Below are 17,188 nucleotides of genomic sequence, written 5' to 3' on the forward strand. Positions count from 1 at the left end.
TCGTAGTAAGGCAGTAAGGGTTAACCGGTACCGGTGCCCTTACCGGTACCGGTAAACCCTTACCGCCTACCGTGTAATGAGGCCCTTTGTCTTTTGTGGCAGTCATTTTCAGAGTGATCATTTGTAATTCATGTTTCTTTCAGCTGTTCATCTAAATGCAAGTGTCCCACAACACCCCCCACTGACCCCCCCACACCCAACGAACAATTTTAAAATGATTTTGGATGTGGGCTTAATTTCTAATTCTGTACAAAGTGCTAAACTACCCACATCCACACATGTCTATGGTTTCAAAGCCATTCAGTCCCATTGGTCAATAGTAACCTCTTCTATATATTGAAGACAAGTTATTGTTAACCGCTGTATACATACATACATACATACAATACATGTCGCATGCATTGGGTAGAACTGCTTGGCGTTGCCTCTTCTTGCATGGAGACAGGATGCAACATTCTAGTTGTTTGCTGTCTCTTGGTCAACCGTATAATACATCTTTCCAGTTCACGTTTTCTAGGCAATGCAGACTCATTGCTATAGGTGACCCTCTGCTGCTTCTGAAGGGCCTGTAGGGCTGGATCTCTTTATGGACTGAACCTGTCCCAGCCAATCTGGCTCTTCCAAGGAAGCCCCACCCCCTGAATATAAGACATATTATCACCATCGTGGACCATGAGTTGACTGAGCGGTTCCCAGTCGAAGCTCTGGATAGTTCCTCCCTGGCTGTGAAGAAGCCACATGCTGTCTTTCTTGTCCTGGGTGTGGGATAGCATCCAACAGTGATGGCTGGTGACCAGGGCACCCATTCCCAGCCCGGACAATTTAACTACAAGGGAGAGTTGTTTAAATGATCTTTACAAAAGTGTGTCCTCGATTGAACACAGGAAATATGCAGTTACATTGGAAAGCCCTGAAATAAACCCAAACCAGAAACAAAATGTGATATATTAATTAATTATATATTCTCATAGTGTTGACAGCTTCGGCATCACATTGAAAATCAATGGATACGTCCATCACTGTAAAGTGCCAAGAGAGCATAGGGTAGCAGTTATCTTCCTTTGGGGTCCAGGCCCCACTACACTGGGCCTACAATTACTAGTGTGGTGTGAGATATGCTTCTATCCGTGTTTAACTGTATCGTGGCTGAAGGGCGGCCTGCGACATTCCTGGAGATCAGAGATGCAATGGAAGATCGCACAGTCTCTATGTGTGTCTCTTCTGAATGCAACATGTTTCGTATCAGAGCCTCTTGGCTTCATCAACTGTGCGTCTGCACCACTGTCTCAATAAGCACTTGGGTTATTGGACTTCTCAAACCACAACTCCCAAGATGCAGTTCTTCCACTCTTTCTTTATCAGTGCTCATGCACTGAGCTAGAAAAATATGAGTATCTTTGCAGAAATGTTCTGTTCTGATCCACCTCTCTTCATCAGTGACTCAGTGCTCAATCTGGGGACCTCATTTCAAGTTTGGCAATATTATTAGCAGCACTAATCCTACCAAAATGAACAAATGTTACTGCCATTGGCGATGGTAATTCACACTCAGGTTACATGTGTTAGTGCTCCCACAGGATATCATTGGGGGAGTGGGAGTATTTCTGAACGGGTAAATACCACCAGCACTGTTTCCTGCCTCCACTCACAAGTCAATTTCTTTGGTTAGGAGTTCTAAAACCCATAATCTGGCAGAGTGGTAAAACCTGTGATAACAGTGTAACCGTCTGTTTTTACTAATAGTGACAAACTTATAATGATGCTGTTGGTGTCTCTGAACTGCAATTCCCACAAAGCCATTCTTCTCTGTTCACTCGAGCACCTCTGTGCTTGGCAAACTCAGCTCTGCCAGCGTCTCTGTGGTTGGGTCACTTGGCTTTATCAGACAGATTCACATAACTTTTCCAGTGGTTGATCGACTTGACTTTGCCGGCACTGCTGCACTTGATCTTCTGGACTTTGCCGACACCTCGGCAATTGATCTACTTGACTTTTCTGACGCAGCTGCACTTGATCTACTTGACTTTTCCTGCACCTGTGTACGTGATCTACTTTACTTTTCTGGCGCTTCTGCACTTGATCTACTTGATTTTGCCAGTAACGCTGGACTTGATCTACTTGACGTTGCAAGTGCCTTTGGCGCTTGAACAACTTGACTTTGCCAGTGCTCCTGCTCTTAATCTACTTAATTTATTTACAAGATGAACAATGCTCTTTTGATCACAACAGAACGTACAACAGATAAGAAATCAGACTTGATGGGAAGCGGTGAGTACATGGAACAGTCATCGGGGACAATACATAGGTGGACATACATAGATTAAGGAGAATGAACATGAACATTTTTAAGTGCAGCCAGCTGTGCTCAGTTTGTGACCATGATGGGTGAAGTGCTAGAGTTAAGGCAGAGGAAGTAAGGGGCAGAGGGATGTTGGAGCCGACGGGAAAAATTCTAGCAAGCAGGGAGATGAGAAGTAGATCAAGAGGGTAACTCAGAGGTGAGGAAGTAGTTTTTTGTTTGGTATTGAACAAATCTGTGTGGACTGTTTCTCGGATGTCCGGTGGAAAAGAATTCCATGCAAGTGGAGCATGACGAGAGAAAGAGCAGAAGCACAAGCAGGGCGAGGAGCCACAAAGGTAGTTGAGGAGGCAGAGCAGAGATTACGAGAAGACTTGCAGAGTTTGATAGAGGAGGATAGATGCAGTTGTGCCTTACCGTGGATAGATTTGTGAACCTGGAGAAGAAATCTGTCCCTGTTTTGCATCGACAGCCATCCAGCCTGGTGATGGTACGAGGGAGTAGATGTGAAAGGAGGGAGTTCTAAGAAAGTCCATGTAGTGAAGTTAATGATCTTGTCAAGAGGACAGAAAGCTTAGATGGCAAAGCCAAAGAGGATGCTGGCACAGTAGACCAGTTTAGATAAGACCAGAGTGGTTAAAAGATGCTTGGCGGTGTTGAAAGGAAGGCGGTGCCTGATTTTCCAAATATTTATGTGGTTGAGACGGGCTGCTGTTCTGGTTTTGGAGATGAAAATAGAGAAGGGTCATAAATGAGAGTGTCAGGTGGGAACTGGATAGGGAGAAGAAGAGATGAGTGCTTTTTAGAGTTTAACATCAGAGAGTGCTAAGCCATCCTATATTTAATGTCAGAGAGACAGTTGGAATTTTGATAGAGATCAGATGAGAGTTGAGGAAAAAAAGATGATGATTTGGGTGTCGTCCGGAAAGAGTTGGCTCGAGAACCCAAAGGAGATTAGTACCCCAAGAGCAGAGGTGTAGAGTGTAAAGAGGAGTGGACCCAAAACAGGTCGTTGTGGAACACCAACAGTTAGAGGAGTGATTTGAGAGGTGTTGTGACTGCAGGAGATAGAGAATTGGCGAGGAATAAGGTAGGATTCAATCCAGGCAAGGGCTTGATCACAAGAAGAGAGTATTACAGAGTCCAGAGTGATCAACAGTGTCAAGGGCAGCAAACCGGTCAAGGAGAATTGGGATAGAGAATAGGTTGGCGATGAAGTTGGGCGCCTTCATGAGAGCATTTTACATGGAGTGACAGGAGCAGAAACCTGCTTGTAGGAGAACTCAAAGTTGGTGGATGTCTAAGAAATCGGTAAGATGCTTGAACACAACCCTTTTGAGCATGTTAGAGTAGTGTGGAAGGAGAGACACAGGGCGAATGTTAGCTGGTAGGTTCAGGTCAGCCGCTTGTTTTTATTTGCAGAGGGATTACCATGGTTGTTTTGGAAACAGAGGGAAAGCAAGTGGAGTCGAAGGACAGGTTCAAGAGTTCAGCGAAGGGAGAGGACACTTAAGGGGCAATAGGCTTAACAAGCTGAGGTACAAGATGGTCTGATGTGGCATATGAGGGGTTAGCCTTCATCAGTAGAGATAGCACTTTGTCAGTATTAGTGTGACTAGTGTAACTAAAATGGGAAATGAAGGAAGAGGATGAGGGTAGAGTAGGCGGAGTGTAAAATGCAGGAGGCGGGAGTGCGAGGAAGGTCAGGTGAGAGTCTTTAATTTTGGAAATGCTTGCAGCGAAGTAGTCAGCCATGTCATTAGCTGTGAGAGTGGAGTTGATAGTCATAGACTTAGGAGGAGTGAGTTTAGGGTGCCCCCCGGTAGCGGACGAGTATGTTGGAGTGAGAGTCAATGAGGGTTAGGTAGAATTCCCCTTTTGCTCTATTAGGAGTGGACTTGGGAGAGTTCAGGGCAGAGAGGTAGAGTTGCAGCTCCTCATACTTGACTTTGCCGGTGCCACTGCACTTGATCTATTGCATATTTATTTGGACTTCTCATTTGTTTCTGCCTCTAAAATCATAATTGGGCTGTCCAACATGTGACTGCCCCAAGTTCTCTTACCTCTGTAAGCAATTTGCCAGTGAGGTGCAACCCCATCTGCTGTGGCTCTCTCATTGGTTGGGTCATTTTCTGGATCCTTTCCTTCCTCTTTTGTAAGGTGGTAATGTTGGTTTGTCCGACCACACCTTTCTCCTAGTCTCCTGGGCAGAGCATGGGTCGGAAGCCAAGTCAGTCAATATTCAAGGGTTTATAGTAGTTTCATACTCCATAGCGTCTGCATACCCCATAAAGGTGTTAGTGGCTGTGGGGGGATGGTGATTTATACGCATCTCTTATGGGACGGGGGGGCGTCCCCTCCAGATGTAGCCCACTTACCCTTTCCCCTATAGGGTGTTGAGAATAGCAGGCTCACCGCCCTAGTCACAAAGGGGGCGGAGGCGGCTCCCACTTGGCGAGAGGTGACGATCTCCTTGGATTCGTCACACTTCTGAAGCGCTTCCTATCCACCCCATAGTTCATATGAATGCGAACCAATAGGACTGCGATTTGGGCCTGCGATCTCCACATCTGGGGATGCACCAGGAATCATGAATGCACATTTCATTCTTCCTATTTTTTGGTCTATCAAGAAAACTTGTCTTGAATGACAGGGAATGAATTATGATTTCAGAGTTCCTAATTTAAACATGTTTTATAAACGCTAATGCTGTCTTTAAAAGTAAATTTGTTAGTGGAAAAAACACACTCAAAGTATAAATGTATAGACAGAGAAATGTATGTAACCCCTTCTCTAAATGCAGCAAAATGCAGTGGTACACACTGGGTGGAATGCTTCTTCTAGAGTTGCTTGGGCTTGCTTTCTAACCTTTCACCTACATTGGAAACTGAAAGATTGACGTTTCGATTTCCCTTAGCGCACTGAAGCCAAACATTGAATCTACTGAGCTAAGAGTCCAAGGACCTCAGATAGAATGCTGTTACCCCACAGGGCATGTACTGTGTGAGATGTGCACACACTCTGTACATCTTTACTCTGATTTACACAAACATTTCACCATGACCAATTGAAGTGCGCTTTGCTTTTGCCATCTGACGCATTGAGCCGGATTCGCTGCATGGTGAGGTGTAGTTTATCCTCTGCAGGATTTAAATATATGCAGGAAATATGCACCAAGGTGCATGCATCTATGCATGGATGCGATGCAGAATTATCATTTTAAATGGGTGTGATTCAAAGGTTTGAAAGCATTGGTCAATGAGAGATTGTGCCGCGGGCCATGACATCATCATGATGTCAGAACACCAAAAAAGCATAATCTCATACAATGACCACAGGGTGGCAAACAGTCCTTCTCTGTTCTGTGCATGTCTAAAGTGTTTCCCTAACACTTCTTTCTTGGCAGCTGTCATCAACATGTCTTCTTGGCTCTGTATGGATGCTGTGGTTTAGCCTCTCGGAGTTGCCACTACTTCATACCGCCACACCTGGTGTCGTGGGTCAATGTATCAGGGTCAGCATCAGACTCTTCAACTGTAGGTGAACCTCAGGGCACTATCTGGGCCCCCTCTTTATTGTTTACCCAGTAGTCTGAGTCAATCAACTGTCCCTAAATGCTGCATTTAAGTGGGCACGGTCTGCCGTAAGCTTCCTAACCCTCTCTGCTTGCTGCCACCTTTTGCAGCTCTTTCCTTGGATAGCTCTTCTATTGTTTTCCTTTGTCCTCCACACATTCTTTCTCCTCCTCTTTGCTCTTTTTCCACCTCTCTATCCCTCTCCTCCAGGTGTTCTCTCCTCTTTATCACTGCTTCCCTATGCCACAACATGTCTTCGTTGTTGCTCTACAGCACTCTAATCTGCACTCACTTCCTCACATCCACTGTTAAGACGCCTGACTCTCACTCCCTATCTTTTTATGGCCTATTTTATCAGCTACAAATTCCATCGGTGTGGTTACTCGGAATCCATGCAGGGCAATGGCTGTCTGTCCCGAGACCATAAAAGGTCTCCTGCCATTTTGAAGTCGGGCTGCCCTGACCACTCGACTCCAACATGGTGAAACATGTCTTTCCTGATGAGCCGCTCTGTTGTTGCCAGCCCCCCTGCCCCCGGTGCGCTTGCTCTGACCGCATGTTTCCCACAGTCATTGCGGGTGAGTTCAGTGAAGGCACTTCATGGACAGCACCTCTGCGGATCTTGGTGCATAAAATGAGTCCATGCTCCGAATGAGGTGCCCCCTCATAACCTCAGTCACAGACATTGCTGTTGTATCTGTGATCCAATATTGAAGTCCGTTTCTGGTCTCCAACTGCGCTCTCCAAGGGAGAGGGTGTTGAAAAGGGGAAAATGTTGCTCCATAATTCATTTGAGATCCTCTGCTGGTGATAGTGGCCATAATGTTGGCGGTGAAGGGCGGCCCTGGAGTACCCCCTGCATAACAGCTCTGGTTCCAACATCCTACAGCAGGTGGTGACCCCAAAACTCCAGAGTCACCAGGGACCCGTCTTCCTGCATGATTGGGTGACTGCCACTCAGCTCAGGAGCCGGAGCTCTTACATGTTGTCACGCTCGCGTCTCCTGCACTGTCAGGCAGTCATGCCAGGAGAGAGGTCGTGACAGTGGTGACGGAGAGGTGGGTTATGTGGCAGGAAGGAAGATGCACGTTTCTTCATGGGGAAGAAGGGGGGGGTTAACTTTATTGTTCATGTTATATATAGTTTCCTCATGCCTTCTCAGGGATGGGGGGGGACATAATCGACATACAATTCTAGATGGGCAGCCTTCACCTTCATGGTATGTTCCAACTCATGGTGTATTTCATCTCGGGGTATATTCTACCTAAGAATTCTCTAGCAGCCTGATTGTGCATAAATAACTCAGGAGCCTTAAGCACTTGTTCTAAGTCTCTGTATTCCAGTTGTGAGGGCACAGGTTCAGTTGCAGGTCCTGAATAAGGTACTAGGAAGAACACCCAGAGGTCACACCATGACATCCGGTTCCTGGGAAGCAGTTGGCTCTTATGGAACATCCCCCTCCGCATCACCCAGCCACGTGACTCCCTCGCATCATCATCGCAGGATGTAGCAGGTTCACTTGGAATTCTGGGTGGGATATACCCCTGCAGTTGCTAGCTGCCCATCTATAATTCTATATGTCTTATTGGTGGGGGTGGGAACATTCTGCTGGATTTGTGCTCACTGCTGTAGGTGCAAATCCGTGTAGTATTCCTCAAGCAAGTGTATTTTGTCCATTTGCCACTCCTGATTGGTTAATGCTCAAAAGGGTTTATATTTTTTATATTTATTTACGGATTTGACTGCACTGAGGTTTCAAGCTCCTGCTTTTCATTCCTAAAATTGATCTGAGGCAAGACAGAAACGCCATCTCTGAAAGATAAGCAGTGAGTTTGAGTGCAGAGCAAAACCAGAATGACCAGCTCTGCACTAAGTCTACTGAGATTTAGTTGTACAATGACCGAAAATAATACATGGAACCTCTGCTTCTTTCAACAGAATGTGAACAGCAATCAAAAGGCCCATGCTGGGGTGAAGTCCTACGAGTGCACTGAATGCCCTAAGCACTTTAAGTGGGCATCACACCTGAGAAGACATCAGATATCCCACACAGAGGAAAGACCATTCAAGTGCTTGTTGTGCAGCAAAAGATTCACTCAGAGCTCAAATTTGTATAAGCATCAAAAGAGCCATACAGTGGCGCGACCGTACATGTGTTTGGAGTCTGAAAAAAGCTACACCGAAAGGGTAAGCCTGTATGATCATCAGACGATCCATATTAGGGAGAAACCATATCAGTGTACGGAGTGTGAAAAAAGCTACCCTAAAAGATCAGCTCTTTATATCCATCAGAGGGTCCATACAGGTGAGAAGCCCCATCAATGCACAGAGTGCTGGAAAAGCTTCATTCGCACCTCAGCTCTAAGGACCCATCAAAGAATCCACACTGGGGAAAAACCCTATGGGTGCACAGAGTGTAATAAAAGATTCATTCGCACCTCAGCTCTAAGTGCCCATCAAAGAATCCATACTGGGGAGAAGCCCTATGAATGCACAGAGTGTACGAAAAGCTTCAGTCACACATCATCTTTGAGGACTCATCAAAAAATCCACACAGGGGAGAAGCCCTATGAGTGCACAGAGTGCAAGAAAGGATTCAGCCAAGCATCAGATCTGAGGACCCACCAAAGGGTCCATACTGGGGAGAAGCCCTATGTGTGCACAGAGTGCAAGAAAAGCTTCAGTCAGGCATCAAATCTGAGAACCCATCAAATGATCCATACAGGGGAGAAGTTCTATGAGTGCACGGAATGTAAGAAAGGCTTCAGTCGTTCCACATTTCTGAGGACCCATCAAAGGGCCCATACTGGGGAGAAGCCTTATGAGTGTACAGAATGTAAGAGAAGTTTCAGTCAAGCATCAGCCCTGAGGACTCATGAAAGAATACATATTGGGGAGAAGCCCTATGAGTGCTCAGAATGTGGTAAGCACTTTACTCGGGCATCAAGCCTGAGGGTGCATCAGAGAATCCACACCAGATTGGAACCATATCAGGAACCATATTGAGCAGCCATGCTGGGGAGATGTCGTCTGTGTGCACTTTAATTTAGCTGAGAGCACACCATTGAGCACACATTCAGTAAAGACAGTCCAATTGTTTGGAGTGTCTCAATCTTGATTTACAGCTCTACACATTATAACCATGGGAGGACCATCCAGGGAGGCACTCTACAGCTGCACGGAATGTGGTATGAACTTCAATCTGATATCACTGAGGCAACATCAGATCTCACAATGAATGTGTTTCAACCATGGTGGTTGCAGCAGTGATGACTCATAATTGATCAACAGTTTTCCTGCTCTGGTGTTATTCTTCTGTAAACAGTGGTCAATGTCGCACAGCAGCTCGCAAATACAAACTTTACAAAAAAGGTGCAGGCTTGGATACTGCATAGACTGCAGGAAGGTTACAAGAGATGGATGTCTTCCAGCTTCCAGTGCAGAACATTGAACTACCAGATCCTGGTTTTAGATTCCTTCTCATTGTCAAATATATGGGAACGTGCACCAGACTTCAGATACTAATCCCAGGAGAAAAATACAAAATATTGGGAAACAAACAGCAAAACTAAAATAAGTAACACAATAAACCTACAAAAAGATCAGAGGGACCTTTGCTGAAAAAGCTGTCTCTTGAGTAGTCTGATTCCACCACTTTCTTGCCCCATCTCATTTGTCTTCCTTAGTGGAAAATACTGATCTCCTTGATGTTGGATGTTGGACAAGCAGATTTTCGACAGGGCAGAAATACGGAATCAGTGGTAAGAGCCTGCCTGTGGCTACCCAGGGGAGTAGTAGATGGTGGAGGGCCGACTCTGTTAGATCTGCCAGCAGCCTTCATCACTGTAGACCACCCTACTCTTCTTTTCTGTCGCTACTGATATGGCATCAGGGAGATGACTTTAGCTACAAACCTCTCGATACGCACACATAATATAGCCCTTACACCCTACAGATCTGCTCCCACTGCTAGCTGAACTAATTCAATCGCATGGCCTAGCCTGTTTGTATGCAGATGGCAACCTCGATTATTTGTTCATTTTGATGATGATTCTAGGCGTTCCCTGAGAGGTTTTCAATATGTATGTAGAATGTAGGAATTTGGATGAATACGAATCTTCCTAAAATGCAATCTCTCACAAATAAACATATTGCGTTGTAAACCTTTGCACCCTGTCCCCCTCAGACTGAGCTTGAATACCTGGGTCACCAATTTGTGGCCGACATTATTGGGTCAATGTTCTGCCCCCACAACTCAGGCTCAGAGTTTAGGCACTCTTTTTAAATCCTTACTGTCTTTCTCACAGCACATCAAGCAGGTGTCTACAAAATCATTTTTCATCTTTGATCTTTACAAAGATTTTGGAATTATTTTTCTCCCACAAGGTTCAGTTAGTGCAAGCCTTCCTTTCCTGCAGGCGTCTGCACAGATCATGTGCCAATAGTTCTTTATAGTTTACATTGCCTCCGGGTCAAGTAGAGAGTCCTGGTCAAGTCCCTTTGCTTCACACACAAAGCACTTAAATCCTGGTCCCCAGGGCTCCTAACTAACATACCCACCCTCTATCTACTGGCCAGGTCACATAGGTCTTCTCTCAGAGCCTTGCTATGGGTCCCAGAATTGTGTCTGGCCCGCTGGGGAGGTAGACCCGTTGCATGTAGGCATTTTATACATGGAACTCCTTACTTGTTCACTTATGCCTAATTGATGACTGCCTTACTTTTAGTTGCTCTCTTCAGAGACATCTTTTTCTATCAAACATTTGAGTTCGATAGGATGGAACTTTGATCTTGAGGATCATTTTGAGTCTGGAATTTCAACACCAAGATGTCCACCCCTTAGCGCGAACCAACGCATTTGAAAATAACCACATAACAGAAGCTGATTTGTTCCAACATTTAGTATAGAACATTCACCTAGCATACCTTAGGTGTCATATTCAGAGTGCATCCGGTGGCTTGCAGTAAATCAGAACATTGTTTATTAGAGCATTGGGGACTATTTACATAAACAAAAGAGCCACTTGATCCCACACCAGAACCTATGTTTACAGTGTTCTCTCCTGTGCTGTAAACAAGTGATAACCTGGCACGAAGCCCGGACTTGCACGGAAGACAGCAGAAGAGTCATTTGTAATCCTTAATTTGTGCACAGTACACAAATGCGATTCAAAGGCAACTATTTACTGACATGTTGTTTGCAATATATATGCCTACCTATGTAGGAACCCGTGTGTGCCCTAACTATATAACAGAACCAATATATAACTGGATTACACGGTTTGCGAGTAATGTTCATATCTCATGAATGTGTCGTCTTTCTGCTCAGCTCAGCCACATGACACCCCCATGAGCAGCAGAACAAGCCACAAAGGATGCCTAAGAAATTATGAAAATAAAAGTGAAGTGGCAAAACAATAAACATATTCAACATTGACCAGTTGCTGACATTCTGCACTGGTACCTAAAACATAATCAAATCAAACACCTTTACTAATGAGAAGAGCTGGCTCTGGCAAATGTAAGATTGTAGACTGACGCTAGGATGTATACTGCTTCTAGTTGATGATGCAAGTCTATTCACTGACGGAGTCACTGCAAAACAAATGAATATGATCATTGATTTCTTAAATGTTGACCGAGATGGGTAGACGTATTGCCTCAGCCGTTCTCTTTTGTTATTCAGGTTCAGAGCGCTGGTGCCTAGATCTTCTTTTGCTATTTGCAACAAAACTGAAAAATGATCAGGATGCATCCAGCTGTGATGATATAGAAGATTGGCGCTATTCCTGTGCCTATTTTCCCAATAAATTCCATTATGCAGTCTGTAATAGTTCCTAGGATAGAAATCCCATTTGATGGGGAGAAACTTTCCAGTAGGATTTTTAGTCCTTTTGACTAATCGGATGCTTTCTCCAGCAGGGCTTTGGCCAAGTGCATTGCTCTATTTAATGCTTCTGCAAACGTTTCTCTGGTGCATGTGATGGTGATCCACATGTACAGCAGGTATTCCTGCTTCAATGACAACTGCAGGAACTAATAGGCCTTGCTTAACTGCTGACCAGTTCAATAGCACAGGTTCAAATGTCACTGGTGGATGAAGGATGATTTCACAGCATATTACCATCTCGGGGGCAGTGATCAGGCTGCCAACCGTGACACAGCAGGAAGAATTAAGCTGCACAATGTGGGCACCATTAGGTAGTAGCAAGTCTTTACTGTTGAAGGTTTCCATTTGCATGGCACTCAATTTGCAAATTGCAGGATTTGAATACTGCTCCCGTGGTTGGACTCTTGAGATTTGCTGGCATCTTACATGGAATGTTCCAACACAGTCTTTCAAGGCATACTAGTAAACAGTAGGGTCTACATGCATTACGCAAGCATGGGTGTAGGTACCTTCTAGATGATTTTCCAGTAATCTTCCACTTAATGCAGAGTACCCCAAGACTGGAACATTTCACACATTAATGCTGGTCTTGTTGTCACTGGAATGTTTAAAGGACCTTGTGTGGTCCATGACATGAAGTCTTTTCCTCCATGCTGATAATACATAGGTCTTTTTGAAGACCCCCAACCGAGTATATGTTGACCCTGAAATGGCATCGCCAAACCTTTTTTGGACAAGTTCATTTCCATCAGCTGCACTGGCCATGTTAAGGTAGTCAGATCTGGAGCTCCTGTAGACAGAGTGCCAAAGAAATCTGTGACTTTCAGAAGTGTGACAGCAGCTTGTGGGTTTTCAAGTCCTTTTGAATTATGTGCACCATGTCAACTACCACATCTCTTAGACTGAAGACTCCTTGTTGCAGTACAATAAAGTTGTAGTCTATTGAATGATCTGCCATGCGTTGGATTTCTAATACTGCTTCCTTTCAGGTGTATGAGGAATTGGCAGGTTTCAACTCTTTTGTCCTACCTTTCCTCGGTGCCCTAACTTTTCTAGGATTGCTAACCATTCACCTAATTTATCCCATTTGTTGGATTAAGGATGCTTATTTAGCAGGCCTTGCAAATATTAAAAATCCGACTAAAATCCCACTTAATAATACTGAGGCACAACAACAGGCCTTAACTAGCGTTATGGTCAATGAAGATCAGTGGATTCAGCAGTACAGCGAATTATTCAACAAACAAGGTGTACATGCTCAAGTAAACTTTGACGATGATCTCCCTTGGAACATCATCATAACCAGACACGACATTGTGGAGAACATCAAAAGACTAAATTTGTCGAGAGCCCCGGGCCCTGACAGCCTGACGAATTGTATACTAAAACAGAACCCTGACGAGTGAATTGCCTTTTGTGAGGCGTTGTTTACCATCGTGATTGGTGAAAAGAGAATACCGACATCCTGGCAAAGCGCAGTAATAGTTCCAATTTTTAAAAAAGGAACACGTTGTGACCCTATGAACTACAGGCCAATCGCGCTATTGGATGTTGTTGGTAAGATCTTTGCTACCCAGCTGCAAATTCAACTGACAGCGTGGATCAAGGAAACAGGCACCCTCGACGTCAGACAAACAGGGTTTATAAGAGGCGGAGGATGAAGTCTGAACTTAATGGTGATTAACATACTTAAAATGGAAGCAAACAAATCCATCTACTTAGGATTCGTCGACTTAGCCCACACCTTTGACGCAGTCGATCGGAACCTGCTGTGGAAGAAGTTAAAGGAGCGAAACTGCCCTGAAGGCCTCATCTGTGCAATAAGAGAAATATACTCGAACACCAGCATCAAAATCTGCCTTGATTGCAATGGCACCTTGTCCGAATCTTTAATCACAGAACGAGGCGTAAAACAAGGTTGCCCCCTTGGTGCGATCTTGTTTAACTTCTTTATATCAGACGTAACGTGTGGAAAGAGGTGATTTCATTCCCTCCGAAAAAATGAATGGACATCTGATTGAGTGGATGCTATACGCCGATGATATAGTTATCTTAGATTTAACCCAACTAGGCCCACAAAGAAAACTGATTGCCCTACAAGACTACATTGATAAAAATGGCCTTGAAATAAAGACTGAAAAAACAGAAATACTGGTATTGAAGAACCTGCAGGGTCAAAAAAGTTAATTCAATGGAAAATTGGCAGGGAGAAACTAAGAAGAGTAAGTCATACAATATATCTTGGCACCGTGATAAGCTCAAGCATAAACGACGAACCCATGACAAGAGCCATCAAATCAAAAAGTAAACAACTTACTTCTCAAGGTTTGAAGATAAATAATAAGTGCGGGAAATTCAGCTTAAAATCAGTCCTTGACTTCTACAAGGCCAAAGTTGTTCCGGGGCTGATTCATGGTGCTGAGGTCTCATTCGCTTGCTCATACAAAGTGTGGGAGGGATGTGAATACATGTTCTGGAAGAAGATTCTACACCTACCAAATGGAAAGCCGAGTGCATGTATCAGGTTCGAGCTGAGATTGACGTCAATAACAGCTAAAATCATGTGGAACTCGCTTGCCTTGTACAGAAAAGTATATGGCATGGATAATACACCGCAATTCCAAATACTCAAAATAGGCCATGTCAACGAGGAGCGAACAACACAAGGCATGTGGGAGACGAAGTGCCTAGATGTAATCCGTACACTGAATACAACAAAAGAAATGTTATGGGCCAACCCAAACGAGGTAAAGAAAAAACTCTGGCAATGGGATTGGCTGGAAACATTACAGCAGAGAAGTCGGCACAAATGTATGCAGTTGGTACCTCCTGAAACAAAAGCGTAAAATAATCTTGCAAAATATTTGATCAAATTTCCTAACAAAAGATTCTGTGACATTTTCTTGAGATTCAGGTTTAACCAACTTGAAACAAAAGAAATCTTAAAACTAAGAAACAAAATTGACTAAAACAATACCATATGCAGACGCTGCAAAAACTATGAAGAAAACCTAAAGCACTTGGTGTTATTTTGTCCAGCCCTACAAGATTTGCGGACGTCCTCACTTGGCTCAGAGATAGAGAAAAAACCTACTTGGTGAAGTGAAGATTGGTGGTCTGTCATTTTCAAGGGTTCGAATAACAAACTGACTTTCGCCCTGATCCACTTCCTGGAAAAATTGGTGGAAATACTACAGGATGCAGTCCGAACGGGAGCCTTTACACAGCAAATGGACTGAGTAGTGCCAAAAGATGGTACTGGGGAAACATCCTTTGCCTTAGACATCACTACTATTGTTGATAAGTTGGGGAAAAATTGAAACTAAATAAGGATATATGGACAAAATGTGAAATCTTGTGTAAGGGTGGGTGAACAACTTCTAGACTAATGATGCCGAAGGGGCGTACTTTTTATTTTTTGTTTGTCTTTTAAAAGTTTGTAATTAACTATTAAAAACAAAAAAAAAAAGAAAATTCCCACTAGACCTGCAGGTCAAGTTCCTTAGTTTACATATTCGAGCTAAGAGAAATGCACTCACCCCAGGGTGAATGGTGACAAAATATTTACCAGTGCTTTTTGTAAAATGGTGCATGTCACCATAAGCACACTTCATATTTTGTGCAATGCTGCCAAGCATGCACAGTGCAACTTGCATTTGCCAGTTTCTGCAAGCAAAGTGTGTTTGCAGTAAATGTAAAATATGTTTCTTACATCCTCATACTCGTCAGCAAGGTCGAGTATCTTGCAAATGGTGCTCGCCCTTCATAAAAAAATGACTTGCCAATGCTAGTGGGCTAGTAGATTTTGCAAGCCCTGCTTGGGGATAATTTGGCATACTTGAAATGCCTATTGTGAGTATCAGAGTTCCAGTCCGACAAATCCTTATAATAAGGAAGCAAAAATCCAACATTATAGTTTTCATGCAAATGACTGGTCTCTAACACAAGATATCCCTAGTGACAAAAATAAATGTATTACCCTCTCACACGTGGCTGTGCCACTCTATCCTACATGTTCTGATTTAGGGTCTCTGGTGGCAGAACAAAAAGATGCAATTGGGCAGCCTATAAGTGAATTAGTAGCCATATCAAATAAAGTTAACATAGAGCTCAAGGGGAAGGTCAATGTAATTTTGGTCAGCGCAACACCTCCCCTAATCTCTGTCTACCCAGGATAGTCAGTGAATTGATCAATGTTAATACTGCAACGATGAAATGAGAGAGTTCTGTGAAGGGAATTCAAACTGGTATAATCACAGGCCACAGGCCTATACCAGTCTGCTGTATCCAAACATCACTATTCCCAAAAAACATACAGTAAAAGGGTTAACGATTATCCGCAACCATCCCAAAGATGTCCTAAACTGAAAAAGAGAGCCCCAGGTGTTCAACTCGGATAGTAGCCCGGTCCCAAATGTGGATATCATTATAATATGGAAGCAGAACATGCCAGAAATCAGGGGTGAGAAACTCCTGCCACAAATAAAGGATGAAAGAAGTATCATTATCAGTAATGTTCACAGATTAATAAAGTATGAGCCATGGGAAGCCCTTCGTAACAACGTTCTGGCATGGTTGAATCCATAAACTAATCCTGGAGCAGTTCAAACGAGTCATCCCGGAATGGAATCCATCACCAGATTGCATTATTATCTGTGTGGGCAAACCATTTTGCCACAGTATCTACAGAGGACCAATGAACAGAGGGGAAAGGTTTTGTTTTTTAAAATAATTTGAGATCCTACCACCTTCAGGGCTGCAACGAAGTTCTCTGAAATGTCACTGACTCATTGGCCCTTTTGACTGATTTTCTGTTGTTCTTGTTTCCTTCTGACTTTTTTATTCTGTGTGTTTTTTTATTGAATTGTTATGAATATTGATTTTTGTATACTTGATTTTTAACTTGTCTGCACCAAAGGCCATTTGCCTGAAGTGTGATAAAATAAATTAATGTGCTGCAGAAACTAGTTTCGTCAACCTGTCCAGCTTATTTGGTAGTACCTTGGGATAGGGTGTGGAACCTTTGTGGGTTATGACTATCTGCTTCTAAGCATGGTGTTATGTCCTCCTCATCTATGGGTGTAGCATAGTGTGTCAATGCTGTCACTGCCATTTTTGTCATCTGCTATCTTGCAGGCTGATCAGCAAGCGCATTGCCTGTACTATGAATTAAAAATACCAAGCAAGGCCTGTTACTTTTGCAGTGTGCGTGGACTTTGCAAGTGTACACATTTCTCAAAGAATTGAGGGGCAAGTCCCCTCATCAAATAATGAGAACCCCAGAAATATGACTTCTCTATGGGTTATCTTAGACTTTTTAAAGTAGAACATGTAACCTTTAGATGCTAGCGTCCTTAAGATTAAATTCACCTTTTCGAAGTTTTCACTTAAATCATCTGTACAGTATATGTCAACTACATATGT

The 17,188-nt window shown here is 43.7% G+C and overlaps 1 protein-coding gene across 1 annotated transcript in view; it reads left to right on the forward strand.

Annotated features, from left to right (window-relative positions):
* The window catches only part of LOC138489433 (zinc finger protein 271-like), a 37,393-nt gene extending 20,662 nt beyond the window's left edge, over window positions 1–16,731 (forward strand). Inside the window, exon 2 of the mRNA XM_069617149.1 lies at window positions 7,813–16,731. Coding sequence (XP_069473250.1) covers window positions 7,813–8,880 — 1,068 coding nt within the window. The 3' untranslated portion in view covers window positions 8,881–16,731. The remainder of the gene's footprint in view (window positions 1–7,812) is intronic.
* The last annotated feature ends 457 nt before the right edge of the window (window positions 16,732–17,188 follow it).

The sequence above is a fragment of the Ambystoma mexicanum genome, chromosome 9 (assembly GCF_040938575.1).
Source record: "Ambystoma mexicanum isolate Mex_15411 chromosome 9, UKY_AmexF1_1, whole genome shotgun sequence".
NCBI lineage: Eukaryota > Metazoa > Chordata > Amphibia > Caudata > Ambystomatidae > Ambystoma > Ambystoma mexicanum.